This window comes from Vanessa atalanta, chromosome 1 (assembly GCF_905147765.1).
Source record: "Vanessa atalanta chromosome 1, ilVanAtal1.2, whole genome shotgun sequence".
NCBI lineage: Eukaryota > Metazoa > Arthropoda > Insecta > Lepidoptera > Nymphalidae > Vanessa > Vanessa atalanta.
The window spans coordinates 7,927,717-7,945,118 of NC_061871.1; the positions used below are offsets into that span (position 1 = coordinate 7,927,717).

General features: G+C 31.9%; 2 protein-coding genes across 2 annotated transcripts; both read left to right on the forward strand.

Moving 5' to 3' along the window:
* The first annotated feature begins 4,305 nt into the window (after positions 1-4,305).
* On the forward strand, positions 4,306-5,524 carry LOC125064036. The gene is made up of 2 exons (XM_047670814.1): positions 4,306-4,463; positions 4,722-5,524. Exons 1-2 carry the CDS (start codon positions 4,373-4,375, stop codon positions 5,411-5,413), a joined length of 783 nt encoding a protein of 260 aa, XP_047526770.1. The 5' UTR covers positions 4,306-4,372; the 3' UTR covers positions 5,414-5,524.
* Positions 5,525-14,324: 8,800 nt separating this feature from the next.
* LOC125064304 (glycine-rich cell wall structural protein-like) lies at positions 14,325-16,541 on the forward strand. Its single transcript, XM_047671272.1, has 2 exons — positions 14,325-14,401; positions 14,621-16,541. Exons 1-2 carry the CDS (start codon positions 14,344-14,346, stop codon positions 16,255-16,257), a joined length of 1,695 nt encoding a protein of 564 aa, XP_047527228.1. The 5' UTR covers positions 14,325-14,343; the 3' UTR covers positions 16,258-16,541.
* The last annotated feature ends 861 nt before the right edge of the window (positions 16,542-17,402 follow it).

Genomic DNA, 17,402 nt, shown 5'->3' on the forward strand with positions numbered 1-17,402 from the left:
TTTATTATTATACATTGCTGATAGGTAGGTGGTGGTGATATTTTGGAATATAAAATAAACGTAATAAAAATATTATTATATATTTTTTAATTCATAAATGCTTTTATTTTCTTAAGTCATACATAAATATAAATAGACGAATACAAAATTATTTAGTGCGTTTCCAATGAAATAGCTGTTAAATGTCTGTGATTGCAATTGCCCATAAATCAAACACCACACCACATATTATAAAATGATTTGTAACTTAAGAGTATCGAACTATTCCAGTTATTGGCATGGCAGTGTTCTTCCAGTACAATAGTTGCTAATTTTGATTTTGTGGATATAAATTTACTTAAATGTTTAAATAAAACTATAATTAAAATTAAGTACTTAAACGTTTATAAGTGAACTTGAAATATTTCGCATAGAGGAAAAAGGGCATAGACCTCGCTTTCGTAGCGAATTCACTAAGTACAATGTCTTTATAAAAATACTGCATACGCATTATAATAAATCAAACCAATCCTACGTGATCCCAATAAACATCTTACGAGATACAATCATGGATGAGTCAAGTTACCAGGTGGTCATATAAATGTTTCCGGTAACAAGTACGGTACGTGCAAACTCGCAAATTTGACTGTTATAACCACTTAGAGGCACTTTATGCCGTGGGCAGCGATGCTATCGCGGCGGTAGAAAAGGATCGTATCAGAGCTAGGTAGCAGTTTCGTGTTTGAAATAACAATCAAATTGTATATGTAAGTTAAAAATAAAGCGACGTACCTCATTCATTTAGTAATAGATACATGTCGGCGAGATTAGGCTAAAGTAAAATTTCGGTGTGCTCTGAAGTACTTGTCTTCAAATACATTCTCATTGAACGATCGTAATCGATTGTGGCTTTATTTTCTACTTCTCAATTTTAAAAGTTCATGATAAGGTTTCTCTGATGATACTGAATCTTTCTTTCTAAGAAAAAGAAAAGAAGTTCAACTTTCCGTTACAGTCCCTATTGTAGACAAAAACGTTTAGTATAAAGCAAAATCTTTTGAGCGTTGGTCATGGATTCATATTACGCATGGGATTATCTTTTGTAGTAGACCTCCAGATGTTACAAATAGTAAAAACAAATACAAAACCCGATACAATACCAACTATTTGGTGTTAGACATAATTTTCAGCGGTTATGTTACTATAACTCAATATTCAATTCACTGAGTTGTCAGATTTAAAAAACTATAAGCAATAATAATAAATACAGCTTATTCTAAGCCTGACAACAAACAATAAGAATTTCCTTAGTCATTAGGATTTCTGCGCGCTTTTATCGTAAAGTTTCTAAGAAAGGTGCAAGGCGCTGGCGCAGGGGCGCTAGCGCAATAAATCGTCATGAATGAACTCTTGACAAGCCACGTAGTTGATTTACTTAAACAGACCTGATACCCTGATATGATCTTTTGTTTAAGCAATGTATTCTAAAATTTCGTAATTGATTTTAACCTAATTCACAATCAATTTTAGTATTCTTCTTCTATGGTAAATTTATAATATGTACTTATATTTTTACCAATAACAAATTACTAAAATAATATAGATTATTTGGGAATCAATTTTGTCAAATTAATTATTAGTTACCTTGGGTATTTAATAAAGATTAAAATTGTCTTTTACATTACAAATTATTTGCGAAGAAAAAAATCATTCGCTAAGAAACGGGTGGTCTGGATAACTGGCAAATTCAATTTTAAAACTTCAATCCGCGACATATTTTAATCATTGTTTCACAAAAAAAATTAAATTCATATTACCCATTTGAAAACTAATAAATAAATAAATTTTATAAAATAAATATACGGATTTAATATTTCCTTAATAGGCACAATTATAAATTTATTTTTTATTAGATCCGCCTCGACTTTGAACGGTGCAACCGTGCAAAGGACGGGTCATTAGTTCGATAAACAAGGTTTTATTTTTATTTTATTTTAAATAAAATATAAGCAAAAAATGCTTTCACATATTAAGTTCGGCTCGATTTATTTTAAGTGAATATGAATAATTAATCAATACAAATATTAATTACTTACATAATAAGACGAATATATTTTTATATAAAATGTGATTTTTGTTTTTTTTTTCATTTGATATCATCTTATAGAATCAAATATGTTTATGTTATCTCAATATATTTAATGTTACACGTTGAACGGTAGACTAATTGGTAAAATGATACCCACAAAGACGGGTCTGAACAAAGCCTTATCGAGTAACTATTTAACATAATTTATTTTCTATTGTAAATGTAACATTTCATTCTCTTGATTTGCATTTTTTAAGTGAATTCGAAAAGAGGAGAATTTTTGTGCACATTTTTCGTGGTTTTTTTTCCGTGACATCACTGATGGTTGTAATTGTGATATCGATTTAGACGGTTTTTTTTTCTTTTGCAGAAAAAATCTACTCTAGGTAAATTTGAATAGTGCACGATGTTTCACAGCTAACCCGTAGGTCTAACGAGATGGAATTTGGCACAGGAATTCCTTATGGAACGCAGATGAACATTAAATATTTTTCAAAACTTAATTCTTAAGGAGGTTCAATTGTCGATGAAAATTTGTATAGAAATTTGCTTTCATAAAGATAGAAGTATGAAAATCGTTGTTTCGGCTTATGACTAGGAGTGAAAGACATATGTCAAAGCTTTTTTGAAAATCATCACCTAAGACGGTGAAACTTAGAATGAGAGTTTGTAAGTTAGCGCTGTTTCATTAGTGTTGCCTTCAGAAAGTCCTACTCACATTTAATATACAAATTGTTATTAAACTTGTTTACCATTAAAATTAAGTGACAAACTTTTTTATGCAGCATTTACTTATTAAAAGTATTAGCATAAAACTAATACTTTTAATGTAAGCACAGATAACTTTAAAGTTTAAACATATACAACATCCTAAGGGCCGCTATTACAAACGCCTGTTACCTAACCTTTAAATAAAACGTCTATAATTTTATCGGTACATTAAAGTGTTTTTTTTTGTAGTTAATCAAAGCGAGTAAGTCAAATTTATTTATAATATTTTCGTACCAACACAATACATAAAGTTTAATGTCAAATACTAATAACATATTCTATTGTTAATATTAGATGTTAGTATGATACATTAAAAATGTTAAAATAATAATTATATAAGCGTATTACGAGTAGGACGTTGTAGGAACGTAAAAAAACATATACTTTAATTCCAGTAACTATTTATGCAAACATGCGTGCTGCGTGTCATACGCAGACAAATTAAAACTTGAATGTTCCATCGTCAATTCCTTGTAATATTTTTGTACATTAAAACGAAAATGGTTTTATTATAATTGAAATTTAACAATAGTATTATACATATTTATACGTCATGTTTTATAAACTTATACACTTCTAAAATAATTTATTAAAAATAAAATAAACTTCTATGGATAAATAATGATTACAGAGTATGGTTGTTTTATTATTACAATAAGTAACTGTAATCGTATTTATTAGATAGGAAGGCAGCCCGCCGGCGCCCGGATAGCCCACCCGGTAATGTAATGACTGTCTGGAGGTATAATGCCAACTGGTTTCAAATAAATATGTTACTCGGACATATTTATTTTATCTGTGACATATTTAGTAATGTACGTTTCATAAACTTTTGTTTAAACTGTTAAATCCTTTCATATATTTATTTATTATAATTTTATCATTTTTTCTAAAAATGTTGTTACACAAACACACACATAAACACACAAATATTTAGTAAAACCCGATCTTAAACTGAAAATCGAATCGGTAAATGACTTACTATTAATCTATCCTTATCTTGCCCAATTATTATTTTTTTGTTATTCTATGCCATATACCAGTTCAGGTCACTCAGAGAGATTGTAAAATTTACGCTATTTATGCCACGAATAAACAGATCGTAAATTTTTTATCGTCAAAAGTTTCTGAAATTCAGTAATATTTCACCGAAGACAGGATTTTAGAGAATATATTTTCCAAATTATACTGATTTGAGGATAAAATATCGGAATGAAACTGCAACAACATGTCATCAGCACGTAAACAAAACAATAAGTTCAATGTTTCACCAAATAGAAGACGTGTCGAGCATTCGCCGTCTCTAGGATGTCCAGTTTCCCATAACGGTTGGAGAACACTGCCGAATCGTGTAAAATGACGATCGTAGCATGCGCGGGCGCAAGCTAACCAGCGTGCCATGAATCCCAATTAGGCTAGCCAGACTGGACTATATAACGCGCCGTCTGCTCCTTACCAACAATAGCTCGACAGCATTATACCGCACAGCACCCTTCGAGTCACAAAAGGAATTCAAGTGTAAATCAGTGAAAAATGAAGATACTTTGCGTGTTCTTCGTCTTTGCAAGTGCTTTGTTGGAAGCGAAAGGATATCCCTATCCCTATTACGGAAATGTGGACTCAAGTGAGTTGAATTAAAAATAGTTTTAGATTAATATTACCAATTGGTTAAAAATTTGTGGGTTCAGAAAAATAACTGAAATCAATAAAATATAACAGGTAGATTAGTCATCTCATAATGATAAGAATCATAACAACAGTTTAGTTAATATGGTAGATAACACCCCTAAGGTTTTCGTCACAAAAAAACAATTTTTTTAAATATTTGGTCAGATATTTAACTCTCTCATATGCACATTTGTATAACTCGATTTTTTTTCAGTTTCTTACGGTTCCATCGACAGCTCCCGTGGAGGCATGGCGTTAAGCCGCTACTACAACCCGTATTATAATCCAAGGGCGATTGGAGCCGGTATGGCTGCTTTCATGTTCAAGCCCGAGGAACAGTATCAACCACAAACCAGCCAATACTATTTACCGGACAGGAGGCGTCAAACACAACCTGAGTTCAATTACCCCCCACAGCAAAATGAAGTCTACTACCCACAAGTACCTGAACAATCCGAACCATTGCCCGAACAGCCTGCTGTACTTTCTGAACAGCCCGCTGTATTACCAGAACTGCCGGTTATCACCGAAGCTACGGAAATCGCCGAACCAACCGAAAAAACAGAACAAGTTACAACCACACTGAAATCTGTTATCACGCCTGAATTGACGGAGCCTGAAACAGAAGAGGTGCCTAAAGCATTACCGTCTCCGAAAAGACGTGTCACTAAAAGGAAGCAGGTTAAGCGCCCAGTAGATGATGATGAAGAAGAAGGTGAAGAATATCCTCCTAGGATGCCAACAGGAGCTTATTTCCCAATGTTCTTCGGTTACGGTGGAAGATCAGGTGGTGGTACTCCTAATGGTGCTACTGCAATTGCCAACGCTTTCAGCACAGGACGTGGAGGTGTAGCTACCAGCCATGCGACGGCATACGGGCCCCCCAGACAAGACAGTAAAATTTAAAAAAGCAGTTACACAGCAAAACTTATATGATTCTAAAAGCTTATTCACACAGATGGTTTAGCGCCATCTAGCGTATATACATATAACTCGCGCATCAATGGTATGAATCTAGAAACAAATATTTTTTATTGCCGTACATAAGTTCAACTTAGTGATAATAGATGGCGTAATACTCAATTGATAAAAGTCATAAAAATTGTTTTAAATAAATAATATATTAGTTGTTAAACAACGTTTCGTGACAAACGAATAATTTCAACATCTTTAACTCTCAATTTTTGTTATGAACAATAAATTGAATTTTTAAATAAAAGTATTTTTTTATTTTTATATTAAGTGTGTTATTATGTATGTGTTATATATTTTATAATATTCTTTTATTGGAATAATATAAACTTAAACTAGACACTTATATTACACTTTCGTTTCTGAAGATGGAAATTATCCTTGTTCTCAATAAAATGTCATAAGCTTGTACTATCAGTAGGTATTCTGTGATATTTTTCTATTAAGACATAAACATAAATGACTCTTTTTCATAATGATGTTTAAAAAACACAATAATTACATTTCTTACGAAAAATATATGAGTTCCATATACAATTAATTAAAAGTATCATGATCATACATTTTAATAATTATCGAGAAAATAATTTGCAAGAAACTGAGTAGTTACCCTTTTACTCAATTGTAATGCATCAACTATGTACAATTAAGTTTATACATCCTGTATGGAAAATGACGAATACCTACTAATCACGCTAATTTATATAAGATTAAAATTTATTAATAGTAAAAACAAAAGTTTTTTTGAGATTTATAAATTGATCTTGCTAAGGTTTTTTCATACTTTAATTTTATTTAAGTCAGTTACAAAATCCTTACCTTTTTAATTGCAATTCCTATATTTGTTAATCGGTTAATGCAATATATTTTTGGAGTTCAAATAATTTTCCTGAATTTCATTTTGAGCAGTGTTTAACTACTTTACCATATCCGGTGGCAGAATAGTTAAACTATGTCGGATAGATTCGATACCGTTTTAAAACTTTTTTATTTCTATACTAATAAATTAGGACAAGTTACTTGTCGTATCTAATTACTAAACATAAAACTTATAACAGAAGATGCAGCGCAATTAGAAGAAAATTATAGTAAATAACATTATAATATAAATAGTTACGCTATGTAGTTTAATCGGCTTAAAATTAAGACTATCTTAAGAGTTACTAATAAACTGAATTTAAAATAAAGTAACACAAAATTTATGAATATTATTGTTGTATAAATAGTAAATAACATTGTTGGTTAGGATAATAATAAAATCCATAGTATCTTTAAAGTAATACATACATCTACAACAAAAGAATTAAAAAGTAGTAAATATAATAGCGAACTAAAAACATTAAGATTATTACTGCAATGTTCCCATGAAAATAGCACTCGTATTAAAAGTTGCATCCAAAAGCTACTAAATATTTTCTGCCTAATTCTAGGTGGAAGTCTACGTTTAAGTCCTTGACCTGTGCGACGCAGTCGAGTTATTGCCCTCTTATCTAGAGACCCAAGAAAATAGATAACACTGTGGAAAACATACTTAATACTATTATGAAATAGTATTAATAAACACGATTCCTCAAGTCTGACGGCCTGAAATGTATTTATGCTGGGCTGAGGTCTACGTTTGGTCCTTATTCGATCACACTGCTCCAATTAGGGGTGGTGGATAAACAAGTGGAAGATTTTTATGCAATACATCAAGATTTCCTCGCAATATTTTCCTTCAAATAAGCCTATGAAAATCTTCAATCAATCTTCGTTTAAGAATCAATTGATCTAACCGCTGAGCTATATCATTTATTTTCGGATCTACAGTATATTACACATAGATTTTACCAATAATATAAATATAAATGCAAGTGCATTCAGATAAACAAACATTAATTACGGATTATATACTCATTAATTGCATAAGATATTGTACACACATGCTGGCTTTTTGTTGGAATAGTTTTAAATTTCTATGTTTGCAAATATTTGCAGAAAGTCTTATTAAACAAGATTGTGATAATTATTTTTACAATATTTACGAATCTTGTCACCAGAGAGACCCAACCAAATTGCCAATTCTCTTTCGGTAGAGACGCAACTTGACAATACTTGATGTGTGCTACATTTCCATAAAAGAGTTAGTTTTCTTAGTTACACAAAATAAGTAATGTATCTGAGGAACATCCTATCGTAAACGGAACAGAAACTCCGTGAATTTTCTTAAATATTAAAGTTATTTAGTTCCGCATGGGCGATACTCTCATTTTACATCTGGTCCGGTACACTTTCTTTGTAACCCTGCTACTAAAAATTGTGTACAATAATAAATAAAATACCTCATTTTTCTGAAACGTATTATGTAAAGCATAATATGATGAATGAAACACTCTTTCACTATGTTTAATAGATTTCTTCCGAACTTAACGAAGGCGATGTTCTATCAACCTATACAAACTCGACCTGGCACAGACATACAATAAAACAACATTGTATATGAGTTAGGTATTAATGTGCCTTTGCTCTGTATATATTTTTTTCATGAAAATTTTTGGATTTTCATAGATATAAGTAAAACATTCAACAACAAACACATATTATTTCTAAATTAAAACTGAAACCACTTAAATTCTATTTGAACTTTTTATTTCGAAGAACATTAGCACTGCAGCAGGTGTTTTTTTTTGATAGTACAATTCGTACTTATAACTTTACTTATAACAAAAATGAAGAACTTCCTCTTAAGCTTAAGCTGTATTTAAATCATTAAAATAATACTGTTTCTCATACTTCTTACATCAAATGAATGACGAATTTCCATACAAATTGAACTCAACCCCATTAAGAGATTAATTTTGAAAATGGTCTTCTTAGTGCAAACCTTCGTAAAGAACTCCTGTGCAAAAATTATTTCCGGCTTTATCCCACCGGCTTAGACTGTGAGTTTTATGTCGGTAGTTAAGTAAAAAAAAAATTTGTTAAATATTGAAACCAAACTATATAATAGTATAAAACACTGTAATAATTGCAATACATATAGAGAAACTATTTGGATTTATTTTCTGCCTATTATTACATCATTTTGATATGTATGACTCGCGAAGCTTAATTACAAAAACTCGCACGGCATCATATACGTCACAAAGCCTATTAAGAAAAGCCTCACGACAGGGCAAAACCTATAAAAAAATATTCCGATACAATCCAAAAAAGCCAATACAACATTTCATTTCCTTATAAACAAAGCTTGATAGATGAAATAATCACTGACTTAAAACGTAATAAAATATTTTGCGAAGAGTCTAACAATAAAAAAATCATGACGTTTAGTTAAGCAGTGCTGTGTCTTCTTCTTTCGAATGACCATCCAAATAAGGAAGATAGAGAAAAGACATTGTTCAATAAATCACCGCTATACAACATTAATAAATATGGTTATTTAACGGTAATAAAGAACTATAAATAATTTAATGATTTATATACGATTAGAAATACATTAATACTAACCACATAAGTCATTAAGTTGTAAATAAAATTAATAAGTTTTATTAAATTCATTTTAACTTGTGTTTATAAAGTTGATTTATTGTTTTCTTTGATTATGTCTTTTCTGTGAAATGATGACACTATGCAACATTAAACAGACAAAAAGCTTAAAAGCCGGAGAGTTATTATAGAAAAATTAAACATACGTACGTTTTACCTAGCTCTGATGACATTAAATCTTACAAGTATTCAATTTATTTAATGCCTTATAATTCCGTTTTAAAAACTTGGTTTATCTTTTGTTTTTAACAATTATATAAGGTTTATCCATTTTTTTAATGCTACTAATTTATGATGCACGCAAAACACTGTGATGATAATTTGATAAACATAAATAAGGAAGTTTCGATTTTGCTTTTGCTATTCTTGATACTGATTTTGTAAACATTCGAGTTTATGTTTAGACTGTTATCAAAGTAGAAAAGCATAATATATTATCTTTCTATGAATTAGAAACATAATATTTTAAAATTCGAAGAATATGTAATAGTTTTGTTTTTATTACTTGTGTGTTACACGAGCCGGTGTCATTACAGATAAATATACTATATTTGATCTAATAGTTGGCGACGCACTTAATTAAGCATTTGTTTATGTTCCTTACAGCGCCAGTGTGGTTGAAGGTGACTACTAACATTCGAAGTTCGTTAACATGGACTTTAATATGTTACGTTTGTTAATTAGTTCTTTTAGAAATTAAAATCGCACAAATATTTATTAAAATATAATATGTGTATTAACATGCTATTGACAAAGATATACTGTAGTAATAGCAACTGAAATTAAAATTAATTAATAAAATTAAAGGTCGTGCAACTTAGCATACAAGACATTTTATTTTAATCAATCGCACATTGGCCAAACATCGACCATGATTTGCTAATAAAAATAAGATTTGACATCATAGAAGTAGGTTTAAGATACTTTGTTATTTTATGTCAATGTATTCATTACATTTTATTTTTAGTAAGGTGCAATTTCAAAACCATCTTTGAGAACATCCGATACAAGGCTTATATTAGTTTTTTGTGCTTCAGAAAAATAACGAGGCTTAACGATACCTTGTCATTGTTACTATAAAAAAACTCAAGGAAATGTTTAAAAACGCGTTTTAAAATTAGACATTCGTTTTAACATTGGCATGACGAACCTAAACTTTATAATGTTTCATTCAATTTATTATAATTTATTTGGAAGATGTGATATTATTTATCTATTTTAACTTTTTGCACTTCTTCATATCAACTTTAATTGTTGCAAATTGAACTTCTTGGACTTGCACTTCTTGGTCAAAAGTTTTCTGTTCATCCATTAGTAAAATATGTATTAAGGGGAGTCTATAAAAATATTATAGTAACATGTCCTGAATAAAAAGATTTACTATGTGTGTATATATAGTGTATAAATTATATTTTTGGGAAATTGTATTTAGCATTTTAGTACTTTAGTATTTCAAAATACAATATATATATTTTTAAACAAATTATAGTTTAACTAAAGAATTGAAAGCAGATAGGCATATAATATATAGATTATTTTAAATGTAGACAAAAGTTTAATAAAATTTAAATTATGATATTTTATAGTAGCACGCACGGTATAGACGGTAGAGACTGTACAGTACAGTAACAAAACAGTACCAATAAAAATAATCATGCTCAATAGAAATGAAATAGTTTTATTTTTCAATACATTGCAGATTAAAAATAGCGATTTTATAAATATTAACATTTACATTTAGATATATTATATTAGTTTTACAAAATAAATATATATTAAAATTATTGTTTAAAGATGTAATTTACGAGTAAATAAGATTATTGAATATTACTTCTAATTTATTTTTTCATTTTATTCAAAAAGGACCATCACTATTTATCGGAAAATGGGCCACCGAATGGTAAGTGGTCATCACAGCCATTAATTCTGTAAAAGATATTAATAATTTATCGTATTACCAAAGCACCGCCGAACTTAGAAAGTAAGATGTCATGGCCGTTGTGCCTATAGTTACACTAACTCACTCACCCTTTAAACACGACGATGCTAAGTATTGCTGTTTGGTGTTAGAATATATTATGAGTGGGTGCTCCCTACCCAGGTGGGCTTACACAAAGCCCTACCATCAACTAAGTCATACCTATCATCTCCTTAAATTCTGTGTGTGTAGAACTCACCAAATTTATACCACTTATATAAATATTAAAATATAAATATTTTGATTCACATATATCAATTTATAATATTTAGTATTTAGATCTTGATTTTCCTGTGTACCTACTTAAAAATCAATAAAATCCTAATGACATCACAGTTATAACAACAAACGGAGCCGGATGTGGTTTTTTATATGAAGCAAGATGCACTTAGCGTGTATCGTGACTGGCAGCGACTAGTCAAACCAAATAAACTATTATATAGGCGTATTAACAGTACATATAACACAAGTTATCAAAAGGTTCTTTGGATTGCTTTTCTTTAATAGGTAAATTGGTAGTGCTAGTCGATTAATTATGACTTGTACGTTAGGAGTATATCATAAGTAATTGGAGAGTTAACATGTAATGATCCAATCATACTATGCAGTATCAGAGTTTTTAAATTTCTTCGTAAAAATCCCAAGAACTTGGGCCAGAATATTATCTATGCTTAAATATATACCGATTATAATGTCGATCGCTTGAATGGTTTGAAGTTGATGTTCTTAACGGAACTATCTAACAATTTGGATGGTATAAAAATCTTCTCCTAGTTGTAATATAAGTATGTCCTAATAGTAAGTTATTGTTTAGTTAGTTATTAATTATTATAGTCATTATAGTTAGTTATACGGCAAACATTGTCGAATTATATGAATCTGAACGAATAAATATATAATGCATCATGATTTTCCGAGTACCTATATTAATTAAAACCTATAAACAATTAAAAATGAGATAAAATATTATTTTTTAATGATTCTGCATGTTTAAAATATTTGAAATCATTTATATGATTTAAATGCGAATTAATTTACTTATATAACTATTGCTATAAATAAAATTACACAATTAAATGTAATTGCAAGTTTAACGAAATCAATCTCAGTGAGCTATTAAATATAAATATTACGTTATGTATAATTAATACCATGATCTACAGTAAGAATTAATTGAGAACTAGGGTCATATTCCATTAATGTATAGCATCAAGGTGCACTATGACGTACTACACATAGCGCTTTCATGTAACAGTCTAAATATAAATCGAAAACCTGAATATAAATGAAATTAGAATAGAAAAATAATATTCGAGAATTCTGTTTATCTAATTCTGAGATTACGGTCAAATGTTATTCATTGAGCGTACACTAATTCACTTATAATTTTTTCAACAAAATGACAGGTAACTAAGGAGAATATATATCTAATACCTAATGAATATCTTATAGTTTATATATTAAAAAACCGATCTTCAATAATCAATATTATGCTAGTTAAATAGCGCCATGAAAATGCGTCTATTTACATTCGAATGACCCAAGTACGCTTGCGATGCTATGCTATGTTCTATATATTCCATTGTGTGGCAACATTAAACATTAAACCATTATATTCGTGTAACGAGTTTGCGCCGAGGATTGACCTTCAGCCTTGGAAATACCACCTTGCAGACATGATTTTATCTTTCTGCTCTTCTTATATGCGCAGCGCAAAAAATATGATCCATGTTACCAAAATGATTGTAGGAAATTCGCCGTGAGAATATTCATACGTCGTAATATATGTATATACATACGTCATATTTATACATAACAATAAACACATTTAAATTTATTTAGGCAAAATTAAAAAATCTTTATAAAAGTTATAAAAATTCAATGTTATGTGTTATACATAAAAATATTTACTTAAGGTTAGCTAAACATTGAAATTGCCATATAAAAATTCTATTAATTTTTAAATTAAATTATTTGATTTTTCTATATGGTATGCTTAAATTATCAAGTCGTAATAAATAACATTAAAAAGCTATATTTTACTACCAATTTATCCTCATGTAAACGTAAATTTGATATTTGATTTATAAAAGATTCGAGTGCTATTTTTAGATCGCTATATGAGTTTTATTGTCGCATGCAATAAAATCTTTTAATATCATCATCATCAATTATAATAATTAAGACTAAAATAAAAATAAGAATGCAATCTGATATTTTCTAATTAGAAGAACTGTTCTCGTTCTTAGATAAGTCACTTTTTTTTAAATATTTATTAAGCACTACTTGATTTTATTGGAAAACATAAATAGTTAAGCTTAATTTTAGCTTGTTTTAAGATTCATAGTTTACCGTTAAGTTTCTTTTTTGTAAATTCAAGCAAGAAATAACTAAAACATTATAATCTGTTTAAATCTCAAGCTGACATACTACTGGCAAAAAAATCCGAAATCGAAATTCGTATAAGAAATTAGAAATAGATAATTTTGCAGAAACACTTCAATCTTGATTCATTTGGGTCTTGACTATTGAAAATAATTAATTTAAAAAGGAAATCTACTTATGCAGAATCAACTCATATGTTGGCTACTCAGAAAATCATGATGAGTTACTGTCACGAGTTTTTAGACAAAAATCGTCTTCCATTGCAGTAGATGACTAGAGATGGGAATCTTAATACAATTACTTAAATAATATCGGTTATTAGTTTTTATATTTTGTGTGTTTTTAGGCTAATTTTGTACGCATTGAAGCTAAATAAAAACTGACATAAAATTTATATAAATTATCGACTTCAAGATATCACTAAAAAAAAAGTGTACTAAAATGGTGGCATGTTAAGAACCCTGACAATGATAATAATGTTACCTACATTTAACATGCATTTAATATAGATACTTTCCAAACAAAAAATCCTGTATAGTTATTATTAATTGTTTAATGTAATTAACATCCATAACAGTCGTGCACTATACCAATTTAAGTTTATATCTATAAAACACCTGAAATTTTCTCATGAAATAAATGAATTAAAATAATAAAATGTATTATTTAAAAAAAAAATGCAATTTTACGCGCTGTACAATTCCAAAGAGTGAGTAAAATTAATTAAACAAGTTTGATAAATAAAAGCAAACCAGACAGGGTTATATAATTGTATGGATGGAAAATTAATTTAACAAGAAAACGAGAACAATTCCGCAAACGTGCATTAGTGAATTTCAAACGGGTCGCTGTTTTCCCGGTACGAGTATGTTATTGTTCTCATAAACTGACTCAGATTGCGTAGATTATGATAAGTAAAGATGTATAAAAGGATGATAAAACAGCACCACAGCTAGTTCATAAACACGTAGCCATGAGACGGCCGGCTTACGTATTGTTTGCCATTTTCTTGGCTTTCGCAAATGCTTCAGGTAAGCTTTTAACAAGTTTTTTTGGATCATACAATTCGAACTAGGAGTACATCAATTCAGTGATGGATTTTTGGTATAGTTGTATAATTATTTGTGTAGTCTTTTAAATATTTATAATATTAGTGAATCACATACATTATTATACTTATAAAAAGTTGGATCATAGTAGTTACATTTACATTTTTTTAAATGTTAAAAATTGTTATTTTCAATTTACAGAAAGAGTCCGTAGAGGTTACGGCGGCGGTGGAGGCGGAGGTGGGGGTGGAGGATTTGGTTTCGGGGGCGGAGGTGGTTTTGGCTACGGAGGTGGCGGCAGCGCCGGAGGTGGTGCCGGTGGTGGTGCCGGTGGTGGCTTCGGGGGTGGTCTCGATGTAATCCGCGAAGGTGTACACGGCATTCTAGGAAAAGTTCACGAAGGCATAAACCATCTTAAAGGAAGTGGTGGCTTCGGTGCCAGCGGTGGAATAGGCGGTGGCCTTGGTGGTGGAGCTGGTGGTGGTGGCGGAAGTGGCTTCGGAGGAGGAAATGGAGGAGGAAGTGGTGGAGGGTTGGGAGGAGGAAACGAGAAATCAATATATACAAAGTCAGATGATGGCAAATCGGGTGGATTTGCTTTTACTGGTACAACTGGTAATGGCGGATACGGCGGTGGAGGTGGTTACAGCAGTGGAGGAAGTGGAAGTGGCTATGGAGGTGGTGCTGGATTTGGAGGTGGAGCTGGCGGCGGCTCTGGTGGAGGAACTGGTGGCTCCAATGGAAAAGGAGGATATGGCGGTGGAAATGGTGGTTTCGGTGGTAGTGGATCTGGAGGACTAGGAGGAGGTGCAAGTGGTGGAAATGGCGGGGGAAGTGGTGTTGGAAAGGGCCAAGGTGGATCGGGTGGATTTGGAGGTGGTAATGGCGGAGGTTATGGCGGTGGAGCTGGAGGCGGTTTGGGAGGTGGGCATGGTGGTTCTGGAAGTCTTGGAGGAAGTAATGGTGGATCAGGTGGTTTTGGAGGCGGCGGTGGTGGATCAGGTGGATATGGTGGTGGATCTGGCCTTGGAGGAGGTTCCGGAGGAGGAAATGGAGGCGGCTATGGTGGATCTGGTGGTTTTGGAGGAGGTAGTAGTGGATCCGGAGGAAACGGCGCTGGATCCGGCCTCGGAGCAGGTTCGGGAGGAGGTCATGGAGGCAGCACGGGTGGATCAGGTGGTTTTGGAGGAGGCAGTAGTGGATCTGGAGGATACGGGGGTGGGTCTGGCCTTGGAGGTGGTTCTGGAGGAGGGCATGGTGGATCAGGTGGTTTTGGAGGTGGTAGCGGTGGATCTGGAGGTTATGGAGGTGGCTCCGGCGGTGGCCTAGGCGGTGGTGCTGGTGGTGGCCTAGGTGGAGGATACGGAGGATCTGGTAGCTCAGGAAGTGGAAGCGGAGGCGGAGGTGGCGGACATAGTGGATCTGGAGGTTACGGTAGTGGCACTGGTGGTAGCGGTGGACTCGGAGGAGGACGTGGTGGTTCTGGATCTGGAGGTGGATCAAGTGGAGGTCTTGGCGGAGGTTTTGGAGGAGGCTTTGGAGGTGGACTTGGCGGTGGGCTTGGTGGTGGACATGGAGGCTCAAGCGGATCTGGTGGACATGGAGGCAGCCAAGGTAGTGGTGGCTATGGCAGCTCTAATAGTGGGCCAGGAGGTTACGGAAGCTCTGGTGGTGGTTCAGGTGGCTATGGAAGCTCTAGTGGTAGTAACGGGGGAGGTTGCGGTTCAGGATCTTGTGGTGGATGCGGGTCTGGTTCTTGTGGTGGACAAGGTGGCGCATTTGCATCAGCTAGTGCCAAAGCATCGGCCTCTGCAAGCGCTAGCAGTTACGGAAAATAGTATGACTTCTGTTGATAACTTCTGTAAACCGATTTAAAATACACAACTAACTCAATCATCAACATTGTAAATGATATAAAAAAAAAACATTGCATAAATATGCTTCCATGGGAAAAATGATACAAACAATTATTATGCATATAAATGACCAATTGATCATTGTTAATATAAGGTTCATGATTCACACATATTGTAATAAAACTTAGACATAATTAAAGTCAAGTGATTACTGTGATTGTATTTATACATAATTGTAGTTATTAAAATATATCTAAGTTTTTCAATGGATTATTTTTTATTGCTAAGTCCTTAATAAAAATATTCACATCTAGCAACGAGTAGAAATAATGAGCATAAAATCCCATAATATAATTTTCAAACCTCTTAAGACACACTGGTTAACAGACCGAAAACATGTACGAAAAAAAATGGAGGACATTTACCGGTTCGATAAACCATTATACTAAAACCCCCGAAAGAAGCAGCATATCTTCTGGTATAAGTTTTGAGTATATTGGTTTAGTAGTTCCTTAACACATTTCTCTATTCGTCCACAAAGATTTCTATTTTACAATATATATAACATAAAACTTATGTATATTGAGACGCACAATACATAAGATGGTTATATTTAAATAACTTAAAACTTCATACGTGTATAGCAAAAGTACAGGTTTCTAATTTTTCAGGCTATTGTCTTATTTCTAGTAACTTAATTTCGACCATGGTCACAATTATTAAATTCTACCCGTCCTGTCTATCTATAATCTTGGAGCTAGAGACGGGTAGAAATACGTACATTTGCGCCACAGTACGTTAACAATAATATGATATATATCTACAATATTTTTTTTATAAAATAGGCAGCAATAATTTTATAAACACGAGAAATAAAGGTAAGGTAGAGTACATAATAACCAACGCCATAAATTCAATATATATTTCCTAAAACAACTATTCGTTTTATATAATTTGCCTAGCCCATTAATAAATTTTTGAGATTATTTAACAATACAATAATTTATAGATGATTGTCTATTAATTGTATGTTTACTGATTTCCGTGCAGAATATATCAATTGAATCTGTCATTTAATTGGAGAAAACGATTAATTAGATACTGTCTTTCTTACCTTCAATTTTATC

What these genes read in the sequence shown, in the direction of transcription:
- LOC125064304 (XM_047671272.1), top strand. Translation starts at nt 14,344, where the DNA reads ATGAGACGGCCGGCTTACGTATTGTTTGCCATTTTCTTGGCTTTCGCA. An exon ending in GGCTTTCGCAAATGCTTCAG is followed by an intron (nt 14,402 to 14,620) that starts GTAAGCTTTTAA and finishes TTCAATTTACAG; the next exon opens with AAAGAGTCCGTAGAGGTTAC.
- LOC125064036 (XM_047670814.1), top strand. Translation starts at nt 4,373, where the DNA reads ATGAAGATACTTTGCGTGTTCTTCGTCTTTGCAAGTGCTTTGTTGGAA. An exon ending in TTACGGAAATGTGGACTCAA is followed by an intron (nt 4,464 to 4,721) that starts GTGAGTTGAATT and finishes ATTTTTTTTCAG; the next exon opens with TTTCTTACGGTTCCATCGAC.